Source organism: Hippocampus guttulatus, chromosome 1 (genome assembly GCF_054856545.1).
Source record: "Hippocampus guttulatus isolate MCC_2025c chromosome 1, RoL_Hgut_1.0, whole genome shotgun sequence".
Taxonomy (NCBI): domain Eukaryota; kingdom Metazoa; phylum Chordata; class Actinopteri; order Syngnathiformes; family Syngnathidae; genus Hippocampus; species Hippocampus guttulatus.
The window spans coordinates 36,543,356-36,559,727 of NC_141261.1; the positions used below are offsets into that span (position 1 = coordinate 36,543,356).

At 44.8% G+C, this 16,372-nt stretch overlaps 2 protein-coding genes across 4 annotated transcripts in view; one reads left to right on the plus strand and one right to left on the minus strand.

Moving 5' to 3' along the window:
• Positions 1 to 1,097: 1,097 nt before the first annotated feature.
• LOC147211563 (uncharacterized) lies at positions 1,098 to 3,664 on the minus strand. Its single transcript, XM_086128744.1, has 4 exons — positions 3,488 to 3,664; positions 2,994 to 3,320; positions 2,813 to 2,934; positions 1,098 to 2,549 (listed from the first exon to the last, which is right to left on the minus strand). The coding sequence occupies exons 1-4, from the start codon at positions 3,567 to 3,569 to the stop codon at positions 2,436 to 2,438; spliced, it is 645 nt and encodes a 214-aa protein (XP_085984870.1). The 5' UTR covers positions 3,570 to 3,664; the 3' UTR covers positions 1,098 to 2,435.
• Positions 3,665 to 5,605: 1,941 nt separating this feature from the next.
• The window catches only part of raph1b (Ras association (RalGDS/AF-6) and pleckstrin homology domains 1b), a 32,637-nt gene continuing 21,870 nt past the window's right edge, over positions 5,606 to 16,372 (plus strand). For 2 of the 3 annotated variants that reach the window (XM_086128755.1, XM_086128781.1), the window contains exons 1-2: positions 5,606 to 5,880; positions 16,148 to 16,230. The gene's annotated coding sequence lies outside the window, so the exon portion shown is untranslated. The remainder of the gene's footprint in view (positions 5,881 to 16,147; positions 16,231 to 16,372) is intronic. The other variant, XM_086128772.1, reaches the window with a different exon arrangement.

The following is a 16,372-nucleotide window of genomic DNA, read 5'->3' on the forward strand; positions in this document are numbered from 1 at the left end:
GGTGAGGGGGCACCAAAGGTGATCGTAATCACAGTAAGCAGGAAATACCTTCAACAACTTTCTCCATTGTTTCTTTCAAGTGTCTGAACAAACACAACCAACAGAGAGGAATAACACCTTAGTGATCGAATCTAACTAAGAGGAGAGGAATAATACTGTAACAATTGAGAGGACTAATACTGTAACAATCAAATCTAACTAACAGAGAGGAATAACACTTTATTGATCAAATCTAACTAAGAGGAGAGGAATAATACTGTAACAGTACCATGGTGAAACAAGGCCGCCTGGGCACCCAAATCACTCTCAGCCTAGAGACATGCATGTGTGTTCTTTATCCTATCCGGGGTCGGTTCGGGGGGGGGGGGGGGGGGGGGGCAGTTTTAGATGGGAAGTCCAAACTTCCCTTTGTCCAGTTCTTCTAGGGGGAATACTAAGGCATTCCACGGACAGCTGGGAGCCACAGTCTCTCCACCATATCATGAGTCATCCTCGGGGTGTTGCGGACATGCCCGCAACACCTCACCAGGGAGGCGTCCAGGAGGCATCCTAACCAGATGTCCGAACCAGCCCATCTGAGCCCCTCCCGGAGATCCGCGCTTCACATCCTTTCCTCTGCGGGAGTTGCCTGGACAACCTGCAGAGGAAACTCATCTCGGCTGCTTGTATCCAGGACCTTGTTCTTTCAGTCACGACGCACAGTTGGTGATCATAGGCGAGGGTACGAAGGTAGATCAACCAGTAAATTGAGCGCTTCGTCTTTTGGCTCAGCTCCCTCTTCACCACGACAGACCGAAACAGAATCTGCACCGACCTGCCTGTCGATCTCCCGGCCCAGCCACTCCTCACTCAAGATTATCATCACCAACCTGGCACTCAACCCTTTTCCTACAGAGGATCCTACTTTTAGATTTGAAGGTGCAAATCATTACATTCTGTTTTTATTCTACTTTTATTTTGTTTTATTCAACGTCCCAACTTCATTGGAATTTGGGATTGTATGGTGTATTCAAACCGGGATATAGACGGAAAGCTGACATATTTAACTGTCAATTAAAATACAGGGTGTCCATAAAGTGTCAAAAATTTATGAAAAATGCAATTGATTAGATATTTTATTCAGATTTGTTCTATTGTATTCAGCATTTATTAACGTTTTTTTTTTACCTCTTAATTCACTTCCACATGGGCACCATTAGTTGCACGAAGCACATCAAGACGGTCGTCGATTTCTTGCCATGTTCGCTGTAGCATAGCCTCATCAATTGTGGCAATGGCATCAGTAATCCTTTGCTTTAGGTCAGTAATGTCCCTTATCTTGGTTCGATACACGATATCTTTAACATAGCCCAATAGAAAACAGTCCAGGGGAGTGATATCTGGTGAATGTGGCAGCCAAGGAATAGTCCATCCCTTCCAATCCACCGGTCTGAAAATGTTTGATTGAGGAACCCACGAACATACAGCCCCCAATGTGGTGGTGCAGCATCTTGCTGAAAAATGATGGTTGGTTGAAGGTCATTCAGTTGTGGTGCCACGTATTCAGTTAAAAGGTCACGGTAAACATTTGCAGAAATTGATGTCTCGTTGAAGAAAAATGGCCCAATTATAAACAAACAAACAGGATCCCTGAAACATACAAATGGGGTGTGATTAAAAAAAAACTTTAATAAACACTGAATACAATAGAACAAATCTGAATAAAATATCGAATCAATTGCATTTTTAGTAAATTTTTCAAATGGTAAAGAGACTTTATGGACACCCTGTACTATGGGCCTGTAACTGATTTCTGCTCCAGTTTCTAGTGCAGATTTTAATGATGTCATGTACCGTATATATGCGACGGGCTGATGGTTGCAGCCAATAAAATGTGTTCTTGCACTACTTTTGCACAAAGGGTGTGCGTAGCAACAGTTTTGAAGCAGCCACATTTGCAAAAGGCAGGAAACTTGTGGTACAAACAGGAAACTTTGCATGCTGTGTTGTCTTAAAAGGGATTTTGGTATATAACAATTCTTTGATCTTCCTAAGTACTCAGAAAACAAACTGTTTCTTCAGTTTCAGCAGAAAGAAAAATCCTCAAAATGAGGTCATTGCAGTATTTAAGATAAACTAATTTTTAAGGCTTGTAAAAAGGTCATTTGGTGATGAGAACAGGAAGGGGGGCATCTAAAATTGTGGCTACCAAATTTAAAGAGAACCCCCGAGTGTGGTTATTTTTTTCTTAACACCACAGACCAACCACAGGAGGGTCTTCCGACTACAAATGTATGAATGAGTGTAAGATGCAGGAAGTTGTTTTTTTTTTTTTTTTTTTGTATTTTGCACAATCTCAGCTGTAGCTGCTGTAACTCAAAGAAATTGCCTAAATTATAAACCAAGCTTGAAGAAGGCACACATTCATAAAATAGGGCAGTTGACTATCGAGCAAATCAAAAGGACAGTTGTTGAGTGTTGCGAAAGCCTCTTTCCCTCTCACGCTGGCTGGTGCCTCTAGGTTTGGTGTTTATGTAGTCGTTTTGGAACTGTTCCTGCCTCACCTTGACCTGCAAACATGTCAAAAGAAAAAATAAATAAATATACTGCACCCAAGGCTCACATGGCAGATACTGTAGATATGCCACAAAAATAACGTGATGCGGCCATTACACCTAAAGTTTACATGTAAGAAAATGGATTCAGTCTGTTTTTTTACAAATTATTTTTATCCATTCAGGTGCTATCTCCCGGTCTCTCTTTTAGTCCATCCCTACGGTGTTGTAACTTGTCTTTAGTTTACATACTGTCTACTTATTTGGATGCGACTTACCCTGTTGACCACTGCGATAATGGTGATAATGATGCTGTAGACGCAGAGAATGCCAAGCACAGTGATCCAAATCCAGAGGTGTCCGTTGCCCTCTTTTGTTTTCCCACTGCTGCATTTGTTACCTAAGAGAACCATTTGAATATGTGCATTGTGTTGAATGTGCCAAGTGTTTTCTGCTTACCGTCGACATGCACCAGAATCCCCACAGCGCTCATCTCTGTTTTCAAAGGAGGTGGGAATGTGACAGTGCCCTCACACCTGTAGAGCCCGCCATTTTTGGCCATCTCTCCTGTCAGGACAAAGTTGACTGATGTGTTGACCTCACGTAGCATCAAGTCAGCACTTGGGTTTGGTTCACAATCCACCGTCATTTTGTTGGAGTTGCACTTTTGGGTGTGAATCACTTTTTCATCTTTTCGAAGCGCAAATGTCAGATCCTCACCAACCAGCATCGGACACGGGACATAGATTGCGGCCGGGTCATGTTTACACACGGCTTGTAGTTCATCTGTTCAGGAAAAAGTCACTATGATCCAGAATTTTTCATCCTCACACATTGCCCCCACAGCCCACTCTAACTTGAGTCAATGCTCAGAATTTACTCTATTACTGGTAGTTGGAATGAGTCATTCCAGTATGAATAGTAGTTACAATGAAAGCCTGTGCAGTACTTACATTTGAAGGGACACATGCTCTGTATTGGGTTAGCCATAGAGATCATGGACCCCAAGATTATCCGAATCACCCAGGCCGTCATTTAAACCTTAAGCGGTGGGAAGAATTTGCCTTGTCTTGTTCCCTCAATTCACAGTGGCAGTTTGTCTTCAAGACATCCTGTGACTGTAAACGCCTCCTTAAGTTTCCTCTCTCTCCTCGTGTGACCTGTGACCTACGTCACGAGCGCGCAAACATGCAAGGTCAAGAGCTCCGCAGACACACAAATGTACATTTTGGTTTTTCAAGTGTGATACCTTGCTTTGAAGAGTACTGTTGTGTCTTATCAATCGTGTCTATATCTTGTGCAATGCTATGTTCCCTAAAAAGGTCAAACTGTGTGTTTTTCTCTGAAACAACTGATTCTGTGGTTTCATTACCTGATGGTAGAAAGAAGAAAGCTCTCAAAACCTGTAAATTGTGATCCAATTTCACTTAATATTCTACAGTTTCTTCTTGTGAAGCGTGACCACTGGAACATTTCTGCGTTGTTTTTGGTGATTTATTCTTTTGTATGTTGTTGTTTATTCATTCATTCATTCATCTTCCGAACCGCTTCATCCTTACTCGGGTCGCGGGGGCGCTGGATTCTATCCCAGCTGTCTTTGGGCAGTAGGCGGGGGACACCCCGAATGTTTATCTATTTTTAATTATTGTTTATGTATTCTGTTGAATGTCTATCGCAATACAGTGAAACTCCTCTACAATGAAACCTACATGAGCAAAAATACCCCCTGGTGTGAAAAAATCTTCATGCATTGACACCATTCCCACTTTCCTGCCCCCGATACAACGAAACACCGCCCCCCCACCCTCGTTGCGTTATAATCTTTTTCTCTGCTCATGCCTCGCGACGAGATTCACTACAACGAAGTCTAATCCAACAGCGACCTCTACTGCTTCATTCGGAAACGGCAACAGCAACCACCACACTGGTTTACACAAGCGCAGTAAGTAGTCCAAGAAGTATTTATTGTTAGTTTCAGACGCAGCAAGAACGTTGCATTGCTAATGGCTCCAAAACGGACCTTTGGATGTCAAGCAGCTAAGAAAAGAAGAGTTCTGACGCTGGAAGAGAGGGTAAAGGTGATCAAAATGAAAGACGGAGGAAGCAAAATAAAAGACATTATCCAAGAAATTGATGTAAGTGAAAGTGAATGCTGATCGTAATTTCACAATTAATTTCCATTTTTTTCTTACTACACTGACTATGAAGTGTCCAATGAGTGTATGCTCATACTTATGCACTATTGGAATAAAACTAAAGAGTACACATAGGTTTGTGTGCGTGTGCGTGTGCGTGTGCGTGTGTGTGTGTGTACACATACGTTTGTGTGTGTGTGTGTGTTTACATCTGAGATCAAATTTGCTACAGTGAAAAACACCCTTTTGTGAAAAATTTCTTGCTGCAAACATGATTTCGTTGCAGATGAGTTTCACTGTACTGTATTTTTGTCAGGTTGAATTGGTAATGACCACTAGTTGTACTTGGTTGGGCCACTAGATGGCAAAACAGCATTGTGTTGTTAAACCTGTTGACGTTCATCACTGCCGTGCAAACAGGCCAATTTTGTTCAAAGTTGTATTTTAGGTACCACCCATTTCCTAAACCGATTGTCGTCATTAGACTTTATCAATTTAACCTAGCGGGGGAAGGGATAATAGGCCTTAAAGGTGGTAGAAAATATTGACTGATAATATAATACAGTATTTACTTCGCACGGTCACTACGAGCGGTCGGTGAATGGGATTGTAGAAGTATTGAATTCCCAAAATGTTTGTCATTGTTAACTGAAATGGGTGAGGGGAGTCGGGGGTTGGCGATGCCAATGAATCACCAACTATTACTCCAATCACATATCGGGCGAATAACGCACACGTCGCGTTTTTTGTTTGTAGGTTTGTTATGCAGATAACACAGGGCACGCATTTGATTCCGTTTCCGTCTCAAGCTATAGCGAAACTAGTATCCATATACAGTACAGTACCGACGCGACAATTGCATAGGACACTTTAATGTCCGATTATGCGTAGGTCGTGAAGGCAACTTGAGTTCTGGGTTGGACAGGAAACGGCGGAGACGCGCGTGTCCCTTACGCGGTCGGGGAGAAGAATGGGTAGCGGTCCGGGAAACATGTTGACCGAATTGAGCGTGAAAACATGAGGACGACGGATAGTTTTAAGTAGTTTTCATACATTTTCAACGCGGCTCACCACCCGAGAAGTGTGACGCATCTTTCCCACACGACTGTTATAACAACCCCCCCCCCCCCCCCACCACCACCACCACCACCACCACCAACGGGAAGGAGACAATCGGAGGAGAGGACCCCCTTTGTGACTCCCATTTCACTGTAAGTATTTTTTTTTTATTCACTGCCCTGATGTGCGTGTGTTCGAATCTCATTTTCCAACTTTCCCTGTGGCGTTCGGGAACGCCCTTTATACTGTAGGTAATATCCATTCTTTTATTCATCCATGCATTTATCGTTATGCCGCACGCCGTTGACAATGTCAAGAGAAACAGCATCCTGCCGCATTTCCTCAAACGCTTTTGTGATTCCAAAAGGAGCATCTGTAAATCGCCTGGCCCGAAGGAAGGGATGTGTGGACGAGCTGTGGGAGCCCCCCAATGCGGCCATTGAATGACTCCTTTCTTGGGGAGAAGGGGTGTGCGTGGTGTTTGGACCGCCTGGGAAAAGGCACTGGCAGTATTTTAGGAGTCGGGTTACAAATGGATAGGGCAGCGATTTTATGTGTTTATCATTAATGCGTTTAATTGACTTGTGGCGATGGAAGGGTATACAGTATTTCTTTGCCCAGTTGTCGCTCTGCAAGCGTAGCAGCCTCCACCCTGACGAGCGAGGGGAGGCCAGCAGCTTCTCTGCTCGTGGCCGCGTACGGCTTCATTTAAATGGCGATTTTATAACTTTAACGGATCAATTGAAACGTATGATACATCTTTTTGTCATACCGTATCACTATAAAATAGTCCGGTTTAATCCCCTTTGTTTCGTGACGTCACCGCCTGGGATTGGGCATCTTGACCGGCGGCTATGTTCACATTAGTTAGCAGCCATTCAAAGCTAACGAACCTACAAACTGCTGCCTGAAGTGTCAAGTCCCAGCCAAACAGGTGGTACAAACTCTGAACACCTATTTGCTGCAACTGGCAGAAATGACATACCACCACACACACACACACACACACACCATGCAGGGTTGAAAGGTTATTCGCAGAGAGCGGAATGTCATGCCAGCATCTGACCGGATCCCAAGATTGCAAACATGTGTCATTGTATGACAAAATCCATCCAAGGTATGAGTGTCAGTCTCTCAACAAAGCCCCTGTGATGCAGAGGGAGTTTTACCAAAACAATATGACACTCGATCAACCCACTTGCCCCAGACTTTTATTCTCAGACAGGGCCGTTTGTGCCCAAAAGCATTCATGATTTGCATTCTTCGGAGTCTGGTGGCAACAGTGTGCCCCATTTGCTTACACTGCAGTTAATGGATTGTTCATGTTCTGGTTGCGCCCCTGTTGTGAGATGCCTTTTAGCTTTTATCTGCTTAATCTTTAGCAGGATTCAGATTTCACTCTCCATAGAATATGCTGAAAGTACATCTCGAGAAATGTTTTTTATTGTGGATTTTTGCTCCTTTTGGCATGTGGCTTTGCATCATGTGCTGAATTTTATTTGTGTAGCTTGCATGTGGCTTTGCATCATGTGATGAATTTTATTTGTGCAGCTTGATTGCATTGCCAAATTTGTTTTGTTAGCTGATGCCTTATGTTCGGATTCTTAACCCGAGTTGCGGCAATAATAAGCACGCGTACAGGTAAGCTAAATAGTAGCTTTACACACACATGATATGTAACACAAGTGTACAAAACATTTTTGTCAGCACACTTAAGTGCCCCAAGGTGCAACGTTTGGACTGTTGCTGTACAGCTCAGCCATAAAAAGCGCAGACACGGATTAAATTTCCAGCCAAAGAGGTAAAATATGTTGGAAGGGAGTTAGTCATTTCATGGCTACTGTTTAAAAGCGCACACACATGCTTTGTCATCATTTTCCCCTTTCCATGCTGTTGAGAAGAGAAGCTAGACATCTCCAAGTAAGAGAAAATGTGTTTTTTACATTCACAATCACTTGGCTGAAAGTCTATGCTGCCTTCTTTCTCTGCCTGTGTTTTGGCGGAGGAGCATATAGTTGATGAAATAAAAATAACAGCAGTCAAATTCATTTTAGGCTTGAGCAATGATGCTGTAAGACTGTAGAACATTATGCGTGCTGTTGCTAGTGTCTCTCATGTGCTTGTCTGTCACCGCTTCAGCACTGTCGCGTGAGGGCTGTGCGTGACTTCCTCCCACCCATCCAAGCAAACAGCAACCCACCCGTATCCTTGGGCAAAAAATTCCCCACACAAAAGACAAGGCAGCGGGTGGCAGCAGTGTACATTTCCTCAGGTTGTGTTACAACCGGAGGATGCGGCTTCAAACGTCGACTTCAGCGCACTCTGATGGCGCACCGGAGGCTCAAGTGTAACCTGATCCAGCCCCACACACAGAAGGAAATTTGGGATGGAGAGTATCATCCTCTGCAGCAAGACTCAGCTCCTTGTGTTGGTTGTGTTTCGGCAAAAGGAGAAGTAATGTGTGTGTTGCAAAGGTGTGTCCCTTCTCTCGACGCATGCCCATGGTCACCAGCTTGTATAGGCCCTTGTTCTGTTGACATTTTGCTGACCTTTAACAGCAGCTGTCTGTAGCAGTGGGAAATGGGAAATGACGGCAATGATTATTTGGCTTTACTCTCGCCTAAAATCTCACCCGTTTCAGAAATAGTTTCTCTTCCTGATGGCCTTTTCATGCGCAGTCCAAAACCAGTATCAGCACACGCAATGGCACTAAATCACTTGCAGAGCTTTCACAAACATTTTGCCAAATAATGATTCATTAACTAACCTATTTGGCAACACCCTTTAGCTAGGGCAACTGTGACAATCGGGCGACACAGTGGATCCTTTCACAAGATGAACTCAGAAATGAAATTTGCAGGTCTGGCTCTCCATCTTACATGCGGCCCCACACATTAACACAGTAAGACATGAAAATCAAAACCGATATGAACAACAGGGGCGTACGTGAAATGAATCTGTTTGTAAATCTAAATCAAATGATTGCAATTTACACTGACTGTACAGCGTCCCTCTTACAGTTACAATGTTAGCCTTTAGCTGGCATCCAAATGTGTAAACATGACAAACGGAACTCCAATAATACAGTGCCAGGTGGTGCATTTGCTAACTGGGCTTCGGGTAAGGGCGGACCCGACCTAATCCACCTTTTCACAGCACCACCTTCAGGGTGCAGTTGTACAAAACATCAATACTATACAAATGGCATTTAAGAACATGTTATTTTGCCAAGTACATGGTCTGGAACAGTTCAGAATCAATACTGATTCAATAATGAGAGAAACATAATTTTTGAAGAATAAAATACATTATGACCACTTGAGTTGGTGATTATTCAACATTTTTACGTGTGCAGATCTCGACAGATCAGGTCTCCGTTGTTGTGTTTTTTGCTTCATAATAATCCACGTGTTTTCAGTGACAGACTGGTCTGGCTTGCAGGCAGGCCATTCGAGTATCCGTACTCTTTTGACGGCCAAGCCACGCTCTTGTAACACATGTAAATTGTGGCTTGGCATTGTCATGCTTAAAGAAGCAGGGGCATCCATGAAAAAGATGTGACTTGGATGGCAGCCTATGTCCCTCCAAAACCTGTATGTACCTTTCAGCTTTAAAGGTCCTTCACAGATGTGCGACTTTCCCAATCCATGTACACTAACACACCACACAATCACAGAAGCTGTCTTTTGTACTTTGCGTTGAAAACACTCAGGATGGTCCTTTTCCTTTTTGGCCTGAACATGAGGTCCATGATTTCAAAAACAATTGCAAACCAAGACTTGTCAGACCTGGGTTGCATGGTGGGGAAGCTCCGCCTGACAGTTCTGAGGTCGTGGGTTAAGATCCGGACTCTGACTTTCTTGTGTTGAGTTTGCATGTTCTTCGTGTGCGTACATGGGTTTTCTCTGGGTGCTCTGGTTTCCTCCCACATTGCAAAAACTTGCAAGGCAAGGTCATTGGAGTCTCTAAATCAGGGGTGCCCAAGTCAGGTCCTCAAGAGCCCCTATGCAGCCTGTTTTAGATGTCTCCCTCTTCCAACACACCTGATTCAAATGATCAGGATCATTATCGGGTTCCTATAAAGCTTGCTGATAAGCTGATTAGTTGAGGGAGGAGACATCTAAAACAGGCTGCATAGGGGCTCTCGAAGACTGGATTGGGCGCCCCTGCTCTAAATATTCCATAGGTGTGAATGTGAGTGTGAACGGTTGTTTGTGTATTTGTGCTCTGCATTTGTCTGGTGATCAGTTCAGGGTGTATCCACCGCTCGCCCAACAAGAGCTGGGATAGGTTCCAGCACACCCGTGACTATTGCGAAGATAAATCAAATCGAATTTATATACATGGCACCTTTCATACATTAAAACTGTTACACAAAGTGCTTTACAGGAATAAAAACAGTCAATACTGTACTGAAAATGGTACAAGTAGACAAACCCACATACGCAACACATTAAGTGACAGTCTGCGGTGTCTACGTAAGTGGATCAGAGACTAGATGGATGGACTCGTCAGACCACAGCACACTTTTCCACTTTGCATCAGTCCATCGCAGATCTGGCACAGTGAAGCTGACGCAATTCCTGGGTGTTGTTTATACCTGTCCACACTATATGGCTTTGGCTTTTCATAGCAGAGTTTTAACTTGCATCTATTGCATCTTGCATCTGCTCTATGGAGCTATGAACTGTGTTAAAGGACAATGGTTTTCTGAAGTGTTCCTGGTTCCACATGGCAATGTTCTTTACGCAAGGATACCGTTTTTTTTTTTTAATGCATTCCCCTTTGAGGGATAGAAGGTCACAGGCATTCAGTGTTGGTTTTCGGCCTTGCTGCTTACATGCAGTGATTTCTCTGGTTCTCTGATAATATCATGTTTTGAGAATATTAATGGATCGTAGGTGATGAAATCCATTAATCTCTTGCAACTGTACGCTGAGAAACATTGTTCACAAAGTGGTGAAGCCTTGTCCCATCCTTGCTTGTGAACAACTCTGCCTGTTATCAATTAACCTGTTGACCTGTGGAATGTTCCAAGCAGGTGTTTTTCTTTTTTCCCATTCCCAGTCTTTTGTTGGCAACTGCTTTTTTGGAACATGTTGCAGCCATCAAATTCTAAATGATACAATCTTTGGGTGGGCTGAGGTTTGAAAATTAAATATCTTTGTAGTATGTTCAGTTGCATATAGATTTTAAAAGATTTGGAAATCATTATATTCTGTTTTTATTTCCATTTTACACATCTCAACTTCATTGGAAATGGGGTTTGTAGGCCAGTGCTTTTCAATGTTTTCGCCAGCAGAGAAGAGTTGCTGGTCCTGACCCCTCACCACGTCAAGGGAACAGATTGAAACTCATCTGAACGTCATGGTTTGATTGGCTGTGGCCCCTGTTAATTACCAAACGTGTAGTTATATTTCAGGTCTTAAACCACTCTTGGACAATCATTCATTCACTCTCAGCTCGTCGCATCTTCTTGTAAGTTGTGTTTCTGTCACTCCAAGGCCATACGGCAAAGATTGTGAATTTTTGAAAAGGGACAGTATGTTTTATCGGTGTCTTCCCATGAAATGCTGACACTTTTTTAAAATGACTATCATGTCATCAAATCTGACATTTTAACTCTTTTAACCTGAGTATTTTATTGGATTTAATATTTGTTCGCGTATTACTCTGGATTACATCTGCCTATGCAATGTCGTTTCCAGAAACGATAATAGTTAGCCTTGCTTCAGTTAAGGTGTTACAAATTAGTACATGTGAACCCCATATAACCTTCCTAACAATATTGGTTCTTAATTGTACCGTTCAACAAATGTGTGCTTCCAAATTTGGAGTATCCTGACTGTACACTCATGGGTGACTTTGCGTGACTGTGCCCCAGTGGCCCAAGCCAGCTCATTTAAGGCATGCAGACCTTGACAGCCCCAACCTTAACCCTCTTCCAACAGAGATGGTGAGCAAAGAAAGAACAATGACCTCAAACCGCACAAATCCTCTGAATGGACAAACAAAGAGACTCCAAAATCTTGGAGAAAGTCTCCCAAAATGCTGCGGGGGGGGGGGGGGGGGGCAAATGAACGACTCCCATCACCACTTATCACCGGTGATGGGAGCAGACACAAGGAGGGCACACTCCACCCATTCATTTTCTTAGTAGCAGTCACACTCGAGCAAAGAGTCGGCATTGACCTACAATTGGCTCCTGCTCCTTGAATAAGAAAAAAAAGGAACCGTCTACGCGCAAGCATTGAAAAACTGTCTTGTGTTAGCCAGAGAATCCAAATTATGGTTTCTATGGAGCTAATGCGCCACAAAACTATCCATCCATTTTGTACTGTGCTTGTCCTTGTCAGGGTCACGCGTAAGCTACCTGACGAGTGAGCATCAGGGTACACACTGGGCCGCTTGCCAGTCAGTCACAGGGCATGTAGACAATCATTCACACTCGCATTCACATCCCATGTTAAGCGAAGAAGGGAGGCTTTTGGCATGTGAGAGGAAGTAGGACAAAATACACACTCGCACGGTGAGGTCATGCGTACTCCAGTACTCACAAATGTTCCATGGATATTTAAACCCCAACCTCTTGTTGGAGAAGCAGGGGTGCTGCTTCATCAAACTAAAGGCTTAAAAAAACTGTTTGTGTGGACTTCACCTTATCGTTTGTAGTCTCGGACGAAGAGTATGATCAAGTGTTTTGTGTGTTTGCTTCGACAATTCTTCCAGTGCAACGTGTCCGCTGTGCGTGTGTCATTTTTCACCACACCATTTAAGTTAAGCTTGATAAGTTATTTATCCGTGTGAACGTGACAATAACAGGTGGCTTTTTTCTTACTGCGGGGCTGCTGCCCTTTGCCACAATCCCCTTTCCCGCGCCCCCCTCCAGTGATATCTAAGGTCAGTCACTCATTCAACCCAATGATGCGTGTGACAGGAAGTGTAGCTCCCGTCGTTGTATTGTCACACAGCTGAGAGATGTTTGTGACTGCCATAAAGTCGAGAAAGCAAAAGGGGTCTTGACATCCGAGTTGGGGAGGGGTGCAGGGGGGTGGTGGTTGTCGAGAACATTTCATCAACCGCATCAGATTTCAACGAGGACTTGAAGAAGGTGATTCATTGAGGTCGTTTCTTAAGCATGCTCACACGGTCGTGCTGCAGCGCCCACAACAAACACACAACGGGTTTGTGTGTGTGCGTCCGTGTGGCTCGGTGATGTGGGGAGCGTATGGAGTGCCCGAGGCTTATTGGGCTACTTCAGAGGAGAGGAGAAAGGCATGGTGCAAGGAGACAGCGGGTGATGTATCACATCAGAAGACATGGGAGGAGGAGGATTTATTTCTTCATCATCCGATTGCCTTAATGAAATGGCCTGCGCTCTGCAGTTCGTTATGCCAGAAGAATAAACATTGCTGGTGTGACCAGAGTTCAACCGTGTTTGCTTAGTGACTTTCCCGAGTGGATGACAAACGTACAGTACTTCGAGCTATGTATCTACCCACAAGTGTATCTTGCCTTTTTTGGGATTTTGCGACATCATTTACAAAGTTGTTGTTTTGGAAAATGGCTGCCATTGTTACGCTCCAGCCACTTTACGTTAAAACCGAAAATAAATCAACGAACAGCGAAAGGTGTTCAGTGCCGACGAATCCCCCCGCTTTCATAATCTGTGTTCTGTTATTTGCTTTCAGTGTTTTGGGGTCTATTGGAGTAAAGCACCTGTTTATAGAAAAGAGATCGGATGGATTTTCTGCATGAAGATTCATGACTTATCTGATTTATAGTGGCTTGACTTTCTCATAAAATATGCACCGAAGCCTACTTTTGCCCCGTCAGATCTCTTGCCTGCAATCAGACCAGCTAATGTTTGAGAGAGAGCGTCGTTATGATGGCGGGCGGCAGAGGATGGGCATGGCAGCCTGCCCTCAAAGCATCTGGAAGCTACGGGGTGAAAAGTATTAATCGATTTAGGACACCTAGGTCAGTCGTGGCTTTGCTTGGCAGCTTGCAAAAGTCATTCACATAATTGACTTTATAAAGGCAAGCAGGCCCACTGCTCTTCAGTCTTGATTACACCAGGGACACTGGAGGACTCTGGCGAGAAAAGCAGTGACCCACAATCTAAAGGAGAAGCAGCTGCAGCAGACTGACGCCACATTTTGGTGCAAAAGAAAAGTCCCTTGATAATCACTCCAACCTGCAGGCGTAATCCGAGCCAATATCAGTGTGTGGATGTCATCGACTAAATACTCTGGCAGCAAACTCTTGAATTGGGTATCTTGCTAATCTCTTTCTGCTCTGATGTTCTCTCTCTCTTCCTCTTTTTCCCCCGCTTTGTGGTTCACACAGGCAAATGAGCGAGCACCCACCGTGACAGGCTTCAGATGACGTGTTTGAGGTCATACGGTTTAGTGGGTTACTCCTCTACGGTGATGCTGCACAGATGATTCAAGTTTGTGTGAGGCCGATGTTTCGGACCCACCCGCAGGTCAATATGCAGGCCAAAGCAAGAGGCAATGTATCACATAACTTTGTGTGTGTGTGTGTTATTTTATTCATAAACCCCACTGGCAGCTCGCCAGCCAATAAGAAGCCTCGTCAGACCCCACGGGCCACCGTGGGAACATTCCTGACGCAGCATTATTCCATAATTCTCACCATGTGTGTTCTCTTCCCTGCGGAGCACTCTCCGCACGAAGCATGGAGAATCCCGCTGAGGCAGGGAGATCAGCCCCCTTGTAATGGCAACCAGACGTGGCCTCCTTTACGATTCAAGCTGGCCTCGTGATTTGCGCTACAGGCAACTTGTCTGTTTTGTTGCGTGTCTGAATAATTGGCCTCCAAGTCCAACTGTGTCGTTGACCAGGAGTAATATGATATTACTTGTTCTCCTTAGCCACACTCAAACCAGTTTTTAGGTGTTCAATGTTTGGCAGGCAGTTGGCCAAGAAAGAGTGGAGAATTGTTTGGGTTGTCATCCGTACTAAAAGCAACGCGCTGACCAATACTAATGCACCTTCTCAACCCAGTTCTGGCCCATCCATCAGCCGACTGTCAAGAACGGTCGTGATCGGGGAAACCGCAGTCGTGGTTGATGCCAATGCTCATTTCTCCGCGGAGGAAGTCGTTCTCGGTGTTACTCAGTGCATTCGAGCCGTTGTAGTCGTTTCCTGCGCTTTCTGACAACAGTCCCGTCTTTCTCTTTTCCTATGACATCATCATAACCTTTGCTGGGCCGTCGTCCTTCCCTCTTTTCAACTTCCTGTCCGAACAGGAAATGAGCTACCTCAGAGGAGCGCGGCGAATGGTTGCGACGCGTGGGCGAACAAGGACACACCTGTACTCACCACCACAGCGTTTCCCCTTGTTTTCTTGTTGAAGTGGGGCCCCGACGGCTGTATGCAGGGCACTTTTCAGGGTGGCCGCGTGCTGTTGTTTTTATTCCCCCCCCGCCCCCCCAAGGGCTCCTCTAGCTCTGAAAAGGCTCGCCTGTGCACTTTCTGTTGCTTCTGGCTCGAAGCGGCAGATGTTTTATAGTACGTGGGACTCTCACTGAATGTTTTTTAGTGCAAAGAATATATGAACCCTAAAAACACATCAAAGTGTGCGTTGGTTTGAATCTTTTTTTTTTTTCTGCTTCTCAGTTTCTTTTTATGACATGTTCTCTTTGTCTTGTGCCGGTGAGCAGCTGCCCGCCGACCCTGACGCTGTTGTGGCTTCAGCAACTGTGTTTCCCTGCAGCTGCACTGGTCCGTGTGTCATTCATTGCCACACCTGCTTGCTGCCCCCACGCTCATGGAGTGTTATTTCACGTTGACTGGGCACAGTTTGCACCAGGCAGCTGGAAGGGGGCGGGGCGTGAGCCGGAGTATTGGTGACGTGTCTGCCAACAAACACGGAGGCCAGCTCTGCGCCTGGTGTGTGTTTGCCATGGAAATACGCAGTCAGTGTTTCTTCATGTGCAAGGCCGCACACTGGGGTGCGAATAACAGTTGTTGCACAGAAAAACTAAGGAACAGCTGAGGCTACTGGGAACTGCTTTCTGATACTTCTCAGCAGCTGACTTCTCCCCCTTCGCTTTTCAGTCACCTAAAATTGTGATTGTGGCTGGGCGGAAGCCAAACACTTGGAGGCAAATATGTGTTTATGAATTCACATGGTCAGATTGTGTTCTGTGAAAGGCGCTGCAGTGAACTGAAGGCTTCCATGCTCAAAAGTATAGCGTATAACAATTCCTGCTTCGCTCAGCCTGTGTGTCAGTTCCTTCTGCGGTTAATCTGCTGCATTCTTGTAACAGAAGGATCAGTCTGCTCTCCTGTAGCTGCCAGCTTACGCCGTTCCTCTGCTGCAGCAGCCGAGCCTTACGTTTTGGAATTTCCCCGACTGATGCCTTTGCTTGTCCGTTTGGCTCTTTTTCAGCGGTTTAAAGGCCCCGTCAGAGTGGAGTGCTGGTTTCGACTGACCTGTAACCTCAGTAGGGAGAGGGCCAAGCCATTTGAGAGGTAAGAGTTGCTGTGCACTGGCGTGCACGATGGCTGCTTGCTTGTGGCACAAAATTCTAAAGAGCAGATCTGTCAGTCAAACCATTTAAGACGCATATGCATAAGTTGCTGTGATCAAAAACTGCCACAGAAGTTGCATCGA

Coding starts and splice junctions, on each gene's coding strand:
- LOC147211563 (XM_086128744.1), bottom strand. CDS start 3,569: ATGACGGCCTGGGTGATTCGGATAATCTTGGGGTCCATGATCTCTATG. Junction 3,321..3,487: donor GAGCATGTGTCCCTTCAAAT/GTAAGTACTGCA, acceptor TTTCCTGAACAG/ATGAACTACAAGCCGTGTGT. Junction 2,935..2,993: donor GATTCTGGTGCATGTCGACG/GTAAGCAGAAAA, acceptor TGGTTCTCTTAG/GTAACAAATGCAGCAGTGGG.